This window comes from Carassius gibelio, chromosome B1, assembly GCF_023724105.1.
Source record: "Carassius gibelio isolate Cgi1373 ecotype wild population from Czech Republic chromosome B1, carGib1.2-hapl.c, whole genome shotgun sequence".
NCBI classification, from domain to species: Eukaryota; Metazoa; Chordata; class Actinopteri; order Cypriniformes; family Cyprinidae; genus Carassius; species Carassius gibelio.
Window position 1 is genome coordinate 27,185,524 of NC_068396.1, and position 18,793 is coordinate 27,204,316.

At 36.0% G+C, this 18,793-nt stretch overlaps 1 protein-coding gene across 2 annotated transcripts in view; it reads left to right on the plus strand.

Annotated features, from left to right (window-relative positions):
- LOC127948757 (EVI5-like protein) overlaps window positions 1-18,793 on the plus strand; it is a 44,959-nt gene that overhangs the window by 14,306 nt on the left and 11,860 nt on the right. The window contains exons 5-19 of one of the 2 annotated variants that reach the window (XM_052545437.1): window positions 203-277; window positions 385-510; window positions 774-917; window positions 1,354-1,443; window positions 1,544-1,641; window positions 1,761-1,821; window positions 2,259-2,312; window positions 2,774-2,806; window positions 3,393-3,533; window positions 6,334-6,450; window positions 6,628-6,768; window positions 6,952-7,113; window positions 13,897-14,043; window positions 14,805-14,900; window positions 15,003-15,098. In XM_052545437.1, coding sequence (XP_052401397.1) covers window positions 203-277; window positions 385-510; window positions 774-917; window positions 1,354-1,443; window positions 1,544-1,641; window positions 1,761-1,821; window positions 2,259-2,312; window positions 2,774-2,806; window positions 3,393-3,533; window positions 6,334-6,450; window positions 6,628-6,768; window positions 6,952-7,113; window positions 13,897-14,043; window positions 14,805-14,900; window positions 15,003-15,098 — 1,581 coding nt within the window. The remainder of the gene's footprint in view (window positions 1-202; window positions 278-384; window positions 511-773; window positions 918-1,353; window positions 1,444-1,543; window positions 1,642-1,760; window positions 1,822-2,258; window positions 2,313-2,773; window positions 2,807-3,392; window positions 3,534-6,333; window positions 6,451-6,627; window positions 6,769-6,951; window positions 7,114-13,896; window positions 14,044-14,804; window positions 14,901-15,002; window positions 15,099-18,793) is intronic. The other variant, XM_052545436.1, reaches the window with a different exon arrangement.

Genomic DNA, 18,793 nt, shown 5'->3' on the forward strand with positions numbered 1-18,793 from the left:
TGAATAGTGGTTTATTGAACAAAAATTGAACAATTTGCAAAAAGTAAGTTTCACACTGATAACAAAAAAGTATCTATAAATAAAGAGTTCCCCTAGAGTTCATATATATATATATATATATATATATATATATATATATATATATATATATATATATATATATATATACTAGAATTTTAATATGTTTCTTGATCTCACACAGGCATATTCTCTTGTGGACCGTGAGGTTGGTTATTGTCAGGGTAGTGCCTTCATCGTAGGATTGCTACTTATGCAGGTTTGCTTCTGCATTTTGCTTATCATAATGAACTAAAGTAAGATAAAGAAATGTCTGTGAGCCGAACTTTGCATACACCAAATTCACCTTTCATTGCGTGTTTGTAGATGCCGGAGGAGGAGGCCTTCTGTGTGTTTGTCAGACTAATGCAGGAGTACAGGCTTAGAGAGTTGTTTAAACCCAGCATGGCTGAGCTGGGTCTGTGCATCTACCAGTTTGAACACTTGCTACAGGTAAGGAGGAGTACTTTATAGAATCCGGGCTAATAAAAATTAGGCTAAGAAGTTTCTTGTATATATTTCATACTGCATGCCAAGATGTCTGGAGTAGTGCCATGTTTGTCCACAAGGAGGCAACAGATTTATAGTTCTTAGACACAGTCAACAGGCAATCCATTTGCTTCTTCTCAAAAGCATATTTATCGAATGTCTTTCACGGTATAGTTTATTTTATTGTTGTTGTTTTACTGTTATCATGTTTTTATCTCTGTGATCAGGAGCATTTGCCGGAGCTGAACATTCATTTCCGCTCTCAGAGTTTCCATACATCTATGTATGCCTCGTCCTGGTTTCTTACACTCTTCCTCACCTTCCTGCCCCTCCCAATAGCTACACGTATCTTTGACATCTTTATGTACGAGGTATGGACACAAGAGAGTTGGTGTGTATTTGCATGTTGCTGACTTGACTGCATACTTTGGACCAAATGTTCCCGGAAGTTAGCAACATCTGAAAAACTCTACAGGACAAATGGTAGTTTTTGTAGTTGCACTATGACCTAATCAACCTGAATGTGTGAAGAACACATATTGTGTGCGGCTAAAGTGAAAGGGTAAAGTCAATATTATGGCAAGAGTAAAGTCAATGGAAAGTCCCCACCATAATATATAAAGACTATCAAGTGCGGAATTTGTGTTTACTGTATGTGTTGCATGCAGGTTTTCAGTTTTTTTTTCAAAGGTGTGAATGCATCTAGAGGTTGTTAGAACTTATTAGAGAAATGAATATACTATGGTGTGAGCATTTGTTGTAGTTGTTAGTGTATGACTGTATGAATGCTATGTGTTGTGTTCTCAGGGTCTGGAGATCATATTCCGAGTTGGAATAGCGATATTGCAGTACAACCAGACAGACCTCATACAGCTAGACATGGAGGGAATGTCACAGGTTAGAGGAAAATCATCTCTGCTATGTACATCAATGTGTTATACATGCACCATAATCAACAACAGCAACACCTGACGTTTGTTTAACAATCTCACCACAGCACTTTCAGAAGGTGATTCCGCATCAGTTTGATAGCTGCCCAGATAAGATGATCCTACGGGCTTATCAAGTCAAATACAATCCCAAAAGAATGAAGAAGTGAGTGATCTTGAAAATTGAATTGAGCGATCTGAGAGTAAAAAGTAAAGGGAGATTCACAGTAAATAAAATAAAGTTTAGTGCTTCTCCAAATTCAGTTGTTGTCTTTTCGTCCGCAGGTTAGAAAAGGAATATACCACTATTAAGAACAAAGAGATGGAGGAACAGATTGAAATTAAGGTCTGTATATGTGCGTTTAGATATAATGGCACATATATTGCTCAAAACCTTGGTTCAGCTAGTTTGGTGACTAAAATGTAAATTTTGTTTGTACGTATGGCTTTATCCAATTATATTTCTCTTGAGCTTCATTAAGGATTACATTTTACTGTAAAAAATATGTATGTACCTTTGCTGTCATTAAATGCCCCATTTGGGATTGATTTATAAATAAATATTCCATAAAAATGGAAAACATTTCTCCATCATTTATTATAGATATTAAAGTTTTTGACATTTTAACATTTTTGGTAATTAAATAAAGCTCAAATAAAATGATATAACCATTTGATGAAAAACATAATTTTCTTTATATTCAGTTTCTTTTATGTTTTCAATCATTTGCTTTTTAAATAAAAAATAAATTAAAAATATTTCTTGCCCTTTCATTTGAACAGAGACTACGTACAGAAAATAGACTACTGAAGCAGAGGATTGAGACACTGGAAAAAGTGAGATGGTTTCTTCAAACCAATATGCATGAACTTAAAATAGAAAACCTTGATTAGTTTGTGTTTGAGTCAACATTGTAAATATCTTTATTATGTGAGTCATGTAAAAAATTTTAGCGTGTAGATTTTCAGAGGCTCAGCTGTATTGCCTCTTTCCTAATGGTAATTTTTTTTGTAGTCTCATCTGTTTTGTTTTTATCTGCCTTCCTCTGTTGAAATTACTTCCCCACAATTTTCACCACAAACACACTCTCATTCTGTACTTTTATATGTTTTATACTTTTACAATCCTTCACCACCTTGAATTTTTTCCTACTCAACTTTTAAATATGTTTCCTTTTACTTCTCTTCACGTGTGTGTGTGGTTTTCCACACCTTTTTGCTCATCCATTTTTTCCTACCTCTCTTTCTTCTTTCTGTCCCTTTCTTTCCCTTTTCTTCCTTTTCTTACGGTGTTGTAGGAGAGTGCTGCATTAGCAGACAGGTTGATTCAGGTACAGTACTGTCAAGCCATCTGCTCACTTATCCCTTCCTGCCTTTTCTCTTCCCATTACTCAATCATATTCTTCTTCTCTTTGACCTTCCACGATTCCTCCTATAATCCACTCTTTTTTCCTGCCCCTGTGCTGCCTCCTCCACAAAATTCTGAGAATGGGCCTGCTGCATGAAAAGTGGTTATTTGTTTTTCTGTGTTTCTCATCACTGCCTTGACAGCTCACTTGTCTGTATCGCTGTAACAATGGCTATGAGGTACTCCAAATGAAAGTTAACCCTGACACTCTCTACTGGCAGTTTAGCCTTGCATGTGGGATGCGGATACATAGGTGTGCATCAGGGCTCCGTATTAGGTCCGGTGGCATTTTCAGATTTTATCATGTAATTCATCAAATTCCAAACTTCAGTGGGATTCTTTTGATTCTTGAATTGATCAGATTTCTTCTTTGGTTTAAAGAAGCAGATTTATCATTGCATGTAGCCCGTCTCATCACTTTGATTGGAATGTCATACTTATCTCCCCTTAACAGTGAGTGAAAAGACAAATCTCCCAAGAAGAAACTTACGCTATTTCTCTTGACTCAGGGTCAGGTTACACGAGCCCAGGAGGCAGAGGAGAACTATGTTATTAAGCGTGAACTGGCTGTGGTTCGGCAGCAGTGTTACACAGCCAGTGAGAGTCTGGAGAAGGCGCAGGACACCATACGTGAACTTCAGCAACACAAGGTAACAGCAGACGCATAGCTACAAGCTGGTTTCAGTGCTGAGACTATTTTTGCTGCACTCAGCTGACCTCAGCAGAAAATGTAGCTAAAATGCCACACAAACATTTTCGTGAAGTCTTTTTAAATATAGCCTTTTATGGAATTACATTAAATGACTGGAGTGAACTGCTCACCCATCGTTTGAAAAAGACGTCTGCCACTGCATCTGGAACATGTGGCACAAAGCCCAGCAGACACACAGGTCTGATTGAATATAGATGATTTAAGCGGTTTACCTTATTTCTCATTTGACATTTAAGAATTTATGGCTGTTACAGCTGTGAAATAATCAAGGTAGTAACCCAGTAAGCTCTGAAGAACTGTCAGCGTGAAAGCACTGCAAAGTTGACCTGCTCTTCCGGTAATACTTTATCACTGCTTATGTGTGCAGTGTGAAACAGACACAGCAATCACATCCTTTGACCAAAAACGACAAAAACGTTTACTTTTTAGCTGAAAATCAACTGCAGCTTGACTTCATCCTTTTGAGGATACCTCCTATTAAATTATTATTTAACAGAAAAGTAATACAGCAGTTGATTACGAGGAAAAAAATCTCTCTAATAAAGATGCAATGTGAGATCATGCAGTTTCCCAGAAAACTGAGCAAAGTCACATGTCATATAAATGTTTTTATTTTTTTAACCATCTTTATATTTGCTGTACACATGGCTGCAGGCTGTTCTTAGTCAAATGATCTGCTTTCACACGGCAGAATTACCCTAAACTGGGTCACTGACAGGTCAGTGATTCTTTTAAGGTAAGATTTATGAAAATGACTGTTAGTACCAAGTTGACTGTTTGAACCCATCATAATAATTTAAATTATTTCATCATCCTACAAGTTACAAGTTAAAAGAATGGATGTCAAAGCCTCAATATCTTGCAAATGGGATATTTTTGAATTTTTTTTTTTTTTTAGGTGTCAATGGCATGTGTGAGAAGATGTCAGGGTGTGGTGTGTGTCATGTTGAGTGTGAGCTGTGAAGAGCATCATATGCAGTTTCCTGTGTTACACTTAAAATTGACCACGGTCCAATAGCCATGCTGATGTCAACAGAACTAGTGTACCATGTGCAGCTAACCTTTTTGTAAGCTGTTTTTTCCTATATTCCATATTTGTGTTAATGTAGCTTGGGGTTCAACGGCTTGAAGTTGATCTGTGATCTGTACTGACCAGGCCCCGCGGTTCAGCATGCATGTGATTCATAAATTAGTTTAACCATCGTGACCTGATGCATGTGTTTCTAAGTCTTTAATTTTAGTTTAATTCATTTTCAACCATTTAAATGTAAGAAGAGGCAACAGAGTTTGGTATTGTGTGTTTTTCTGTGTGCACACACTAAAAGCGAACACGTTTCAGATGTAAAAATGCAGCATTCAGTTCACTTTCACAAAAATCGGGAAAAAATCTGCATGTACTCATCATTGAAATACTCAAACATCACTTCTTTTATACCAGTTATTAAACTGTTTTAAAGGGTTGTACATTTATTCTTGGTTTTTCCTGTAAAATAAAAATAAAAACACTCTCCAGGTTAGATCCGACAGGGATTTAGTATATATAAGAGTGTTTATGCTGCTTATTCGACCTAAATCTGATGAATCTGGTTTCATTAACCGGAGCAAAGGGGCTCACTGTGGTTGATATGAAATGTTATTTGTGGTCTACATTTCACATCATACATATATACACACACACACACACATACATATATATATATATATATATATATATATATATATATATATATATATATATACACATACTGACCTACACAATTTAATTTAAATTTAGAATTGTTAGCATTTAGTGAAATGTCATAAGCAGTCTGGATCTCTAGCAGTGCTTGTTTTCTCTTGTGAAAGGTTCATTTCCACGAAAGGTCCAGTCTTTTTGTTAAGACTTTTCAAGTACAAAGAGGTATAATAAGCGAGAGTCTCTGTGATTGAAACATCTGAGTAATACGGGTATGATGAAGTGACTGGAAAGCATGGAGGGAGGTAAGAAAAACAGAAGTAAAAGTCCGTGGGAACTAGTGTTCACACAAGTCTCCAGGGCAGGCCACAGCCCCCTCTGGTAGGCCACAGTATATGCACACATAACACAGCAGAAGCACAGTCACATCAACACTGCTGCTTCAGTGATAGATAATGCTAAAATTAACTAAATAAATTTCCAAATGCACATCTGTTGCTATGAGTAGACACTTACAGAATGACTGTTGTTTTTCATACATAATCTTAAAATTCTTTGGAAATGCAAAAGAGGCTGAAATTGTTATTTTTGGAGGTAAGGGTCTAGAGGCCTACTGTGTTACAGTTATATTAACAGGGGGCTGTTATTAGACACTTACACCTTGGCTGGCTTATACCTTTAACAGAATGGTGACAAACAGTGATATTAATAATGTAACACCAATGTTCAATAACAAATGCATTTTGCAAATAGGTTGATCTACTTTGTGGGTATTTTTTTTCTCCCCATTAGGAAACAAGCTTATACAGTAAATAATACAAAATGAAGCTTTTATAAAATCTAAAATAGCAGGAAGTTTTGTGGGAAAGGTAGGGTTAGGGCTTGAAAATTACGGTTTGTACAATATAAAAACTATTAGGCCAATGAAATGTCCAGTGTTTTTGTGCTTAATCCTTATATATCTGTTACACTATGTTTAGATATAAGTGAATGTGATGTAATGGTAGCCATTATAGCCTACTCTGCAGTCACTGGTGTTTCTATCCAATTTGTCTCTCTGCAGTATACAGAAGAGTTTGTGAGTGGGCTGCAGACTCAGTTGGAACAGTCTCGTCTACAGGAGGCAGAACTACTCGGTGCTCTGAAAGAAATGCAGGACAAAGTGCTTGATCTCGAAAAGGTGTGTGCATGTGTGTCTTTGACTCTTCAATAGAAATGTTGAAGTATGACATGAAATGTTTGCCCCAGTGGTGATAATTAGATCAGCGGTGATGATACAGCTTGGGCACATACAAATGATAAATGAAACAGTTTATTTTTGAACAGTGCTTAATGGAATATTATTTGTGTGTTACAGAGGAACAGCTCTCTGCCGGATGAAATCAATGTAGCTCAGCTGCAGGAGGAGCTGAAGCTGGTGAAACTGAGAGAGCAGGAGACTCTGCGCTCCTTCAGAGAGATGCAAGAGGCCGTTACTGATCTCAACCACTGCTGGCAGGTGCAGAGGCTCTATACAAACCTACCTAACTCTATTTTTTTGGCATTCATAAAAAAAGTTTCATTTTCAAATTTCAGAAGGCAAAAATGGATCGATAAAATTCCTTTCTGCAGCAAGATGCTTTGTTGGACCCTCTACTGGTCCACAAATCTAATTAGTTGCAAATCTTATTTTGTGTCACAGAATCATACGTCTCGTGGAGGAGGAGGCCACTGGAAAGAATCTCCCAAGAAGAATGCGATGAATGAGCTACAGGACAAACTGATGAGTCTGAGACTGCGAGAGGCTCAGGGTCAAGCTGAACTCAAAGAGGTCAAACTTAAAAACCTGCAGCTTGAAAGCCAGGTTAGAACTACAGTGTCCTTTTTATTTATTTATTTTAGGGTTGGTTATTTAGTATTTCAGTTTAAACCAAATTGAGAAATGTTGAAAAATTGAAAAAAAAAAAATGTTGAAAAAATGAAAATGCTGTCATTAATTACTCACCCTCATGTCGTTCCAAACCCATAAGGCCTGTTCATCTTTCAACACAAATTAAGATATTTTTGATGAAACCTTGAGAGCTCTCTGACCCACCATAGACAGCAAGGATATTGCCATGATCAACACACAGAAATGTACCTAGGACATCGGTCAAATGGCCCATGTGACATCAAGGGTTCAACCTACCAGAACACTTTTTGTACACAAAAAGAAAGAAAAAAAAAAAACATATATATAATTTTCCGAAATTCTTCTCCTCATGTACCCCGGAACGTAATCAACGTAATTAGTGTTGTTTACTTTTGCAGCAAAACGGCCCCAGCACCCACATCACTGCCATCCACCTGCAATTGAAAAAATGCGAAGTTGAAAAGACAGACAAGAAACAAAATTACAAAGACTTAACAAATTTACGCAACAGACTGTCTCAGTCTCTTTTCCCTCCAAATCTGGTGTATTAAAGGGATATTATGGCATTTCTAAAAAAAAATGTTATAAAAAAGCATTATTTTCCACATATTGTACATTATTGTTGCTCCTTTATGAAATTGCTCCTTCTGAAACCCACCGATTTTTACAAAGCCCATTATTCTGAAAAGTGAGGTGTGCTCTTACCATACTATGATGCTGTGTCCTGGCACAATGAGACAAAACCAATAAATCCAGTGGGGACATAATTACGGATTATATTGACTTATTCTGTATTTTTACGTGTTTCGTTGCATATCGCTCTGCCTAAACATAAATACATGTCTGCACATGTCAAACAACAAGCGCTACTCTACACTGCTCTGAACTCGCATTTGAATCATCAGTGTCAATTTGTTTAAATATGAAAACATACTTACAGGCTGTGCGTCAGAATTGCCAGACTGTCCTTGCAAAGTTGGAACTGTCCCACTTTATAGAAATGACAGCATTGTAGGCTACTCTCCCAGGTTTAGGAAACAGTCCTACTTAAAATGCAGTGCACACATCTGAATATTTGGGTTGAACTGTTCTGGAACAGTGTTGTCTCCTCTTTTGGAAGACTAAACAAAGTAGTTTCGCTTTCACAGTGAAACACACTGCATCTCCATGACATGGCGGTGGCAGCAACAATACTACAGCGAGAATTAAAGTTATGCCTTCTTTAATTGCGTGAACATTTTGGCAGTGTAATGCAAATCTCCCCACACAGTGATGTAGACATGTGGAGGCGTGTTTAAATGAGCTGCTTTAGTGGGGCATGGACGAGTCTTAACATTTAGAAAGAATATCTCTTTGGGTTTGAGACTTTAGTCTTTGCAACTTTAGGGATCTTATCTACGGACAAACAGCTTGTAACACTCCAAAGATAAAAGAAATCAAAATAATCAAATAATTAAGGTTAGAAATTTGGCGAGCTACAGTATATGATCCCACAACTTGGCCTGAAACTTTGAACCAACCACAGGCAACAATGCAAGCACCTGGTCAACCGGTTCAAAGAAAGGTAACTCTGTATGCCAATCAAAAAGTCATTTCATTCAATCCTTAGCTTTTCCCCAGGGATAATTTTGCCTACTGCCAAGCCTCAAAAATTTGACAGCAGAAATAACCAACACATGACGGGAGATTTTTTTGATGGATCTCACTTTTTCCAGTCAGCAGCCAAAACAGATAGCAGACCTTGTACATCATGCCCAAAAACAAGGTCGTTTTGACTGAAACTGGTACTTTCTTGTGCAGCTTCCCATGCCACCATCAATAACCAAGGTAAACCAGCCTCCCAATCCTTCCCCATCCAAGTACAATATGATGTTATAACAATAAGACCATGAAGACTTTAGTGTTTGATGAAACCTCTCCATTGCTTTCTGACTCTGGGCATGATGAGCACTGGAGAGGTTGTGTTGAATTTGAAGTTGTTTCAACACATGATCGAACAAATTAGAAGCAAAATTACTCCCTTGGTCAGAATGGATTGTTTTTTTTTATTTTTTTATTTATTTTATTTTTTTATTACAAACACAGAAATTAATTGAGCTAGTGCTTTTACAACTAGCTTCGCTGTTACCGAATGTAATGGGTATGTTGCTGGATATCTAGTTACCTGGCACATAATTAAAAGCAAATATTCATTATCTGCTTTTGTCTGGGGCAACAGCCCAATACAGCCCACAATAAGATGCTCAAACAGTTTGCTAATGGCTGAAATTGGATAAAGAGGAGCGGGTTTCAGATATTGATTTGTTTTCCAGTAAGTTGGCATGTGTGAACAAGATTTAATATATTTAGACAGATCACTCTTCAATTTTGGCCTAAAGAAATGTTTCAGGAGTAACTTGTATGCCTTTTTCACCCCCATACGGCCAGATGTATCATGTGCGGTCTGTAACACAAGTTGACAGAGAGACTGTGTTATAACATCTGTACAATGGCAAGACCAATTGCAAACTCTCCATGCGGGTACTCACTTTCGAACCAACAACCCTTCCTCCAGGTGATACCCAGAGGAAAGATTGACAATTGTGTCATAAGGGACCATTCAATCAAACAACTCAACAAAAGTAGAGTAAGCTTTTTGTTCCTTTATCAAATCATCCCATGAACAAACAGAAAAAACGGAAGGGACTTCTAGTTTTACACACCATTTCTTTAGATTCAGGTTTAACATCAGCGTGTTTTTTACTCATAGATCCGGTTATCATACATGACGGCAACACATTCAAAGAACAGACAAAGGTTTCATCACCATATGGTTTAGAAGCCATCAAAGAGGAAGTAACCACCAAATGTGGTGAATCATCCTTCCAGACTCGTTTACCAGTCAAGTCATTACCCAAGATTACCTGTACTCCTTCCACATGCAAACAAGATTGTACAGCAACTTCCACTTCTACCTGGATCAAATCAGATTGCACAACAAGTTTATTAAGTAGAACAGATATCACATTAATACCAATGCCCCTAATCAGCACATTACGTCCAGTGTATGACTCAGTGGAAAAAGGCAACAGACTCTAGAACAAAGGTCTCTGGTGATCCTGTATCACAGAGGATTTTAACTGGTACATCCTTTGTAGAATCAACCAATCTGACAGTGCCTTCTGTAGCATAAGTTGTAAACACTGAAAAACCAGACGTGCAATTTTCCTGACCATCCTGCAGTGTCAGAGCATTTATGGCCAAAGCAACAGGTTTTACAGGGAAAACTAATTTAGACTTGTAGTGTCTCCTTTGTTCTTCATAATGGACATTTGTTTTTCCAATGACCAAACACATGACAATAATTACACGTATTTGCTCTATCTTTTTCCCCAACAGAGCTATTTAATTGACCGCCAGGTGGACCATGTGATAGTTTGGCAGAGTGAACAGATTTACGGCAGAAGATTTTCTACATACGTTTTATAACCAAAAGAGGTCTTATGAATCAAAAAAGAACTTGTCGGCCTTAACGACCGCCTCATATACATTGACAGGTTTATGTTCACTTATATAAGTTGTTACACGATCTGAAACTGAGTTCAAGCACCATTATCTCTTTTAAATCGACTAGTGTTTTTACTCCAGAAGCTGCATACCACGAACAAACTCAACGTGTGTTAGTTTTTCACTTTTCTTCCAGTGCCTACATTTTTGCTATCCCTGTACAGCTTTGATCAGCTGTTCCTTCAACTTGGATGAGCTTTCAAGGTTGTAATGGGAAAAGATGAAGCTCTTTGGTTGGTTCTTGTGACATGACCCGCGGTGCACTTGCAGCATTCTGAAAAGTTGAAATGTTTTTACCTCGATGCGGCACGGAAATAGCAACCACGTTGCTTCCATTATAAGCACATATCCCACGCTTCTACATTTGAAATAACAAACTCAATTGCACAAAAGACACGATATGTGAACAGCCCCTTAACCACCTGATAACCACACCTCTCTACACTGAGAGAAGAATACGCTTCTTGGGCTGTACCTGTAAAGACTGGCCAATTTCGCACATCTGCAACACATTCGAAAAATAAAAATTATTGTTTTCAAATTTACAAATTTAGGAATCAACCTCATATTATCTACAACATCAAATTTACCAAAATCAAAACCGCATTCAAGTTCAAGCAAGTTCAATCTTCAGATAGATCACCAATAAATTCCTCAACCTTCGTGGCCATAATTAAAGACAAATGTATGGCTACTTACATTTCCAAAAAAAGTACTTGAGGAAAATCGTTGGGTTAGCAATTTCTTCTAAGTAAAATGTTTTAACTATCTAAACTCAACCCTAGTCTTCGTACGGTTACTTCCAGTGGATTTTTATACACTGTAAACCAGTGTTTGCAGTAGCAACTGATTAATGAGATCTCAGATCGTCCTATTTAGGATACCCCACTAAACCTAAATGGGGAAAGGATTATCCCAGAACAACAAACCCAATGAGGAGAAGTCAAATTCAAACCAACCATTAAAATCCTCCAGAAGATTTCGAAAACAAAATATTCAACAAATTCTATTCACAAAAAAAAAAATCATATTTAACAAAATTATCCTCAAGTTAACGAAATTAACTACTCAAATTAACTACTCAAATTTAAGGAAGAGCTCACACATTTGTGTGTGAAAAATAACAAACATTTTTGTCAGACACAAGACTTTATAGTTTCAGACAGTACAAGTCTCATAACTAATAACAAAATCCAAAACAAAAAAACAAACACAAAACAACAGAGCAAACAAGCAACAACACACTAACACTAACAAAGACAAAAGCTTTTTTCCTTCTCGACATCGTTCTCTTGATGAGTCATGGTTGGGGGGTTGTTTTGTATTCGTTTGTTCTGGTGGGCTATATGGCAAAGATGTCATAATTTTTTTCTTTTTCTTAAATATCATGATTTTATCATGATTCTTTGTCATGTTGTTTTTTCTATTTTGCAAGCTGTTTGAGCATTACAGCCAAATTAATATCCCTATAATAAAGACAAAGCTTGTTACAATAAGGTAAAAAAAATAGAAAAAAGTATGGCAGATATTTAGGCCAAAGTGGGAGAAGATAAAAATCTTTGTCATTATTTTATCTTTGTTATTTAAAAAAATTAGAACAAAGATACACATTACAAATACACATAATATACAAATAAAATAAACAGTGATTTATTTTCAGGTGCAACAGTATTTAGCAGAAGCATTCCAAAAATTTAATGAACAAATAAAAATAAAACACTATTTACATTGATTCCTATTAAAGCAACTGTTTCAAAGTTTTTCAGTCAAGAGTATTGAGGGATTTTTCTCTTTGGTGTTTTATTAACATTAAAGGAATAATTTACCCAAAATTTTTAATAGGTTGTGTTTTGTTTTTCAAACCTTCATGTAACCACTAAAAGTTGTTTTAAACCTGAATGAGTTTCCTACTTCTGCTAAACATAAACTATTTTGAAAGAAGGTGGAAAACCAAACAGTTGCTGATTCACCCCCAACTACATTACTATCAGATTCAATGTGGACCAGCAATTGTTTGGTTATCCAGATTCTTCAAAATATCTTCTTTTTTGTGCAGCACAAGAAAGAAATTAATATAGGTTTGGGACAACATGCGAGTGAATAAACAATGACAGAAATACAATTTTAGGGTGAACTATCCCTTTAATTACAGTCGGCAGCATGTAGCCTACTGTCCCTTTAAGACCTGAATGCATCTAATATACAGACATGCATCCTGCCAAAGTTGTTTACTTTCATTCTAGACATAACCAACTGAGTCTATACAGAAAACTTGTGTGTTTTGACAGTATTAACACAAAACATAACTTATTTCAGTAATCAGGCACAGGTTAAAGGCCTTTTTCATTTTCGTACGCACACTTTGAGTGTGCTCAGAAAAACCGTATATCAGAACAGCACATGAATGAAACAAATTAATAACCAGTAAGGCTTTAAAGCAGATGCAAAAAATATATATATATTTTGAGAATACGTGCGGTGTCCCGTGAGAGTAACTGTTAGAGTTAACACTGATGTTAATATACAGTATGTCGCAGTATATTAGTTCCCCAGCACCAGAACTACAGCTAATAGAATGTGCCCTGCAGCACAATACATTTATGCATTTAGCAGATGCTTTTATCCAAAGCGACTTCCAATGCATTCAGAATATACTTTTTTTTTTTATCAGTATGTGTGTTCCCTGGGAATTAAACCCACTACCTTTTGCACTGCTAACGCAGTGCTCTACCACTGACCCAGTCTTTAAAAGCAGATCGTGGAGACATTTTTATTGTCCACGCTAAAAAATCTTCATATCGCACACTCCTACCCTCAGAAGACCAAGGGCAGACCGGACCGCATGGGCACTTTAGCGTCGGACCTCAAAGGGGCAGGGACTCAAGCCAACATACAACACCCCCCCCTACACACACACAACCTTTGTGCACGCCACTGCTGACCCGTATATTGATTTCATAATGTAATACTTCACATAGCATATAACAATATAGCAATGAAGCCACAGTTCTCTTGTAACAAATGAGTGTGTACTCTAACTAATCATGCATTCATGTTTAAAACTTGTATGTGAATATTTTAATGCAAAAATCCTGATGCCCTTGTTGTATTTTTGAGAATGTAGGATGAAGTTTTACAACCAAACATACACAATTTAAACTTCTCAGACTTTTCTCTCTTTTTCCAAAGAACCAGATCAACTGTAAACTAGTTGTCAGACATGAACAAGAGAGTGCCAGCGTGCAGGAGAGACTCCAGAATGCTCTTTCTCACAACAAAACACTACAAAGCCAGCTCAACGAAATGAAGAGAAAGATGGCGGAGTCTGACTGCAAGGTGCAGTGCATTCACAGTCACACAGCACAGAAAGAACAGATTGACTGATATTGTTGATATTGATACTGATATTGATAACTGAATATTGTCATATATCAATACACTACAATTTATTGGCTAGCATGAGACGTTTTTTCAGCATCGTTAGTTGATATTGAATATTTAATTGTACTAATTTCCTCTATTTTCTAATTCATTAAATGCAAATTTCCTCTACTTTTACATTTTAGTTTAGTTTTGCTTTCCACACTTAACACTGTAAAAAAATTAGATTTTTTTATTTGCAGATAAAATAAAAACGATTGTACAAGTACAGTATGCTTTACAAGAAAATACACGATTTCATTTTCTCTACTTCAAAATAAACTTTCACAAATATTTTTTTCAGTTTAGTCTTTAAAGTATCCTCTAATCTCTTAAAACACACATAATTTAAAAAGAAAATCCCATACATTAAAAAAATAAACATCCCTTTTTTTCACACTGTACTTTATATTGCTGTTTGTAGCATTCAAAATCATTGATCTTAGATTTTATAGCTTTATTTTGTATTTATTTAGACAAAATAGTTTACATTTTCTGTTACTTATCTTTCATCTGACATGAAATAATTATTACCTAACCAGCATTAGCCAGAATTGAAATATCAGTGCATCACTGCTAAATAGACACAGTAAGACTTCAGCTGAATTAGCAGTTATAGATTAATGCATGAATTAGAATTTAGAATTTTTTTACTAATTTTGCCGTCTTTCTGTCAGAGCAAGGAAGAGGTGATGGCGGTCCGTCTAAGAGAAGCTGACAGCATGGCCGCTATGGCTGAACTCCGACAAAAGATAGCCGAGCTAGAAATACAGGTGAGAAATATCATCCGTATCTATTGATTAAGTTCAAAAAACTTCTGCCAAACTTTATATCAGTGTAATTAATTGTAAGAGTGTGTATGTATTGCCCTGCAGAAAGAAGAAGGATTGATCCAAGGCCAGCTGAATCACTCCGACTCCAGACAGTATATAACTCAGCTGAGAGAGCAGATCGCTGAACTCAAGAACGAGGTGAGGCTATCACATAGAAACACACACACGTAGCACTAGTGTGCTATCTTTCACAATCTAAGCACTTGCATCTCAATCTGTGATCAGAAAAAAAAATCCATAATGTTTGCAACCCACACTGTTTTCAGTAAAAAGTTTCCCATGATCCCAAGTCACTACACAAACCTGGTTTCTCGTCTTCTTAAATGGCATTTATCTTGTATGGCTTTTTTGTATATTTTATAATCTAAATCTTTCCATTTGCACTTTGTCACCGTTCTTATTATTACGCTCTGAGCGGTAACCTGTGTACTCCGTTTTAAAGTGGTATTATAGTGCTTTTCTTGGCACTTGGGACCTTCCCTAACCACAATAAAAACCACTCGAGAATCTTTTTCCCCATTCCCCCCATATGCCCTCACACACACAGATGGCTTTGATGGTTTGATAGTGTGGTGCTTACCCACGCACACAGTCACAGCTCGATCTCACGCACTTCAAGTGATGATCTTGCTCATTTGTAGAAAAACCTTTCGTGACAGGGGGTGTGAGAGTGTGTTGACATTCTCGTTCTCTTGTATTTATTTCCCTCCCTTTCACCTCTCTTTTTCACGTATCACTCTGTCTCTCATCTCTCGTTTTCATCCCTCTTTTCGTTTTGATTTTGTCACCGCCACTCACGTTTCCTCTCGCTCGATTTCTTTGCTTGTGTCAGTGTTTACATACAAATGTGAAGTGATTGTGCTCCAGTTTCATGGTTACTGTAATCACTGAGTTGTGATGCATTGTGGGCGCTTTCAAAGGACGGATTTTACATCAGCGTTTTACATGTGCTCATATTCACCCACGAAATCAGGTCGCCATATGTTCGGTAGTGCCAAAGACTTTGCATAATCTTTTATCAAAACAAAAGAGGCTCCTAATCTAATAGAACACAAGATGATGGATAATTTCAGAAGTTTTTTTTTCATATTTATTTTGTACTTCAACAATATAAAGTAAGAAATGCTTTACATTAATTCATTAGTCAATATTTTATATGGGGTAAATTTTTGTTTTCATTTTGTCATGTATATATTTACTAACTAGCTAATTTCCCAATTTACCACTAACTATGTTGAGTTGTGATCTATCAATTTCTGTGATCTGTTGTGTTTATTAGTAGTGTCAACTATTTACAATTTGCCATGAAATGCAAGTTTTTATTATTATTATTAATATTATTATTATTAATCCCTATTTATCCCATATATCAATATTTACAATCCCCCAAACTAGAGAATTCAGATATGTTACATTATGGAAGCAGACAAACACACAAAACAGACTTTTGGTAGCTATAAATAAATAATATTATTTATTTATTTATTTATTTGTCTGTGTGTGTGTGTGTATATATATATGTATATATATATATATATTATTATTATTTTTTTTTTTTTATTTATTTATTTATTTTTTTTTTTTTTTTTTTTTGCCAAATTATTAAACATAAAACCGTTCACTAGCCTACAGTTCACAACCAACCATTTCCATCCAGGACCAGGAGTAGATTTAAAGGCTCTCCACAAGTGAAAGTGTTCATGTGTTCAATTTTATATATATATATATATATGGTTTATTTATTGATCTTTGTACATGGGTAAATGGACATTTTTTGGCCATTGTTGCACATCTTGCAGTTTTTCAGTAATATCAGCACTGAATGTGCTTTTCATTAAGATTTGTGAATGTTTCTTTAACAGTTCTTTTAAAAATCTCGGTGATGTCCTAATTCGGAAGTGCTGTGCACTGACTTTTGCTCTGTGGTTTTGGCTGAAACGAGATCAACCAGACAGAGGAAGTGAGAGGTGGGGCTTGTGTAGATGATTGTCTCAGGACGCTTTTCCATTGGTTAACCACAGCCCCTCCCACTCCCACACGCGCAAATTGCTAAAGCACTTATTGGGAAACCCATGACGTTTCAGATCTGAGATTTTAGCAGAATACCTGTTTTAGACTCTCACGAATGTTAGGACACACACGCAAACACACTCACTTATGCTTACTGACTCAGAAGGGAAGATCTGAAATGAGAGCAAAAAATTGTGGTCCATTTCTGTCACGCAAGAAAATCCACTGTCTACATGATTCACACAAATCCATAGTCGCAAAACCTATGCACCAGTGCACATGTAGATTTTAGCTTACAAATGAAACCACCAATTTAAAATGTCAAAAACAGTCTTGTTAATAGTCTTGAAGATGGGTATGGAGCCAAATCTAAATAAATAAATGTAGAGAGTTGTAGTTTTTTTTTTTTTTTTTTAAAGTAGGTAAAAAAAAGGTAAATAAACTAAATCACTAAATTCAAAGTTTTAATTAAAAATCTTGCATTCTTACTTGGACATTACTTTTTCAGTGCAAACTTTTATCAAATAATTTGTAAAAATTATTAAAACTTATTTTTTTTATTAAACTTTTTCTACTGTTTTTTTTATTATTATTATTTGCAGCCCAAACATGCATGTAATCTTTTTAACATCAAAGTCTCAGTAAAAGCACCTCTTAATCAATTTAATCGAAACCACAGCGTATTTAACGCAGAAATGAGATTGACAAAGTGATCTCAGCCACAGTGCATGTTTATACTTTGCTCTAAACTCTCTGATATTCAGTAAATAAAATTCTACATCAGTTCATTTTAATAATCACCACTTGTTGCTATGTAAATGAACCAACTTGTTTCATGCAGTTTAGTGAAATAACTGTTCAAGTAAAAAAAAAGATGGTTAACTGGGTTAAATGTATGAAGAGTGCCTTTAATGCTAGTGTTTATATTCCACAGAAAACTAAAGGAATGTGATGCTCAGAAAATTAGTGCTGTTCCTGGTTCTGGAAAACCTTACTGTTGTTTTAATTTCTTTCTTTTTTTTCTTTATATATCAGAAGAACATGTTCATCTTATCTTGCTGTGACTATACATGATACGAAGGCTTACTTCCTTTTAGACTTCCTTAGTATTCAGTTATTATTGTCAGCATCTCTTATCTCTTCATGCAGTCCAGAGTGATACTCAAAACTTACCATTGTGGTGACAAGTCAGTTTTACACTTTAAGCTTAATAATAATGTTTTTAAGACAAGTTTATTATTTTTATATACTTCAGACATCTGGAACAAATCTGTGTTCGTGCATCAATGTCTCTATTTTATGTTTTAGGTGAAAAACTTCATTGTAGGAAACTTAACCAAGATGTTGGCTAATCAGTTTTTGTCAGTTGTATGTTATACAACATGCAGGATCACAGAACGAAAGAGTGACCAAAAAACTCATTCACTTAAGAAAAGGAGGGTAATTATTATTATTATTGGGGGGTGGGGGCTTGTCATGCTTGTCATGTGACACACAGCAACCAAGATAGCACTTATCTTATGCACATGCACTTTGTTTCTGATGAGAGAATTCAGTCAGCGAGAGCGCGCGGTGAACAAAACACCAGAGTTTTAGCAATTGAACATTTCTGATTGGTCATTGCATTCACAAGCACTACAGAGATTGGTTATAATGCCCAATGTTATAAAATGGGCGTGCCCTACCCTCAGGCCATCCAAAATATAGGTGACTTTTTTCTTTAGTAAAACAGTTAAGAAGATTTTTAATGATTCATTAAATTCAAGTCAGCAGCTGCATGTATTTGGAAAAAAAGCAAGGGATGCAAAATTAATACCTGTGGC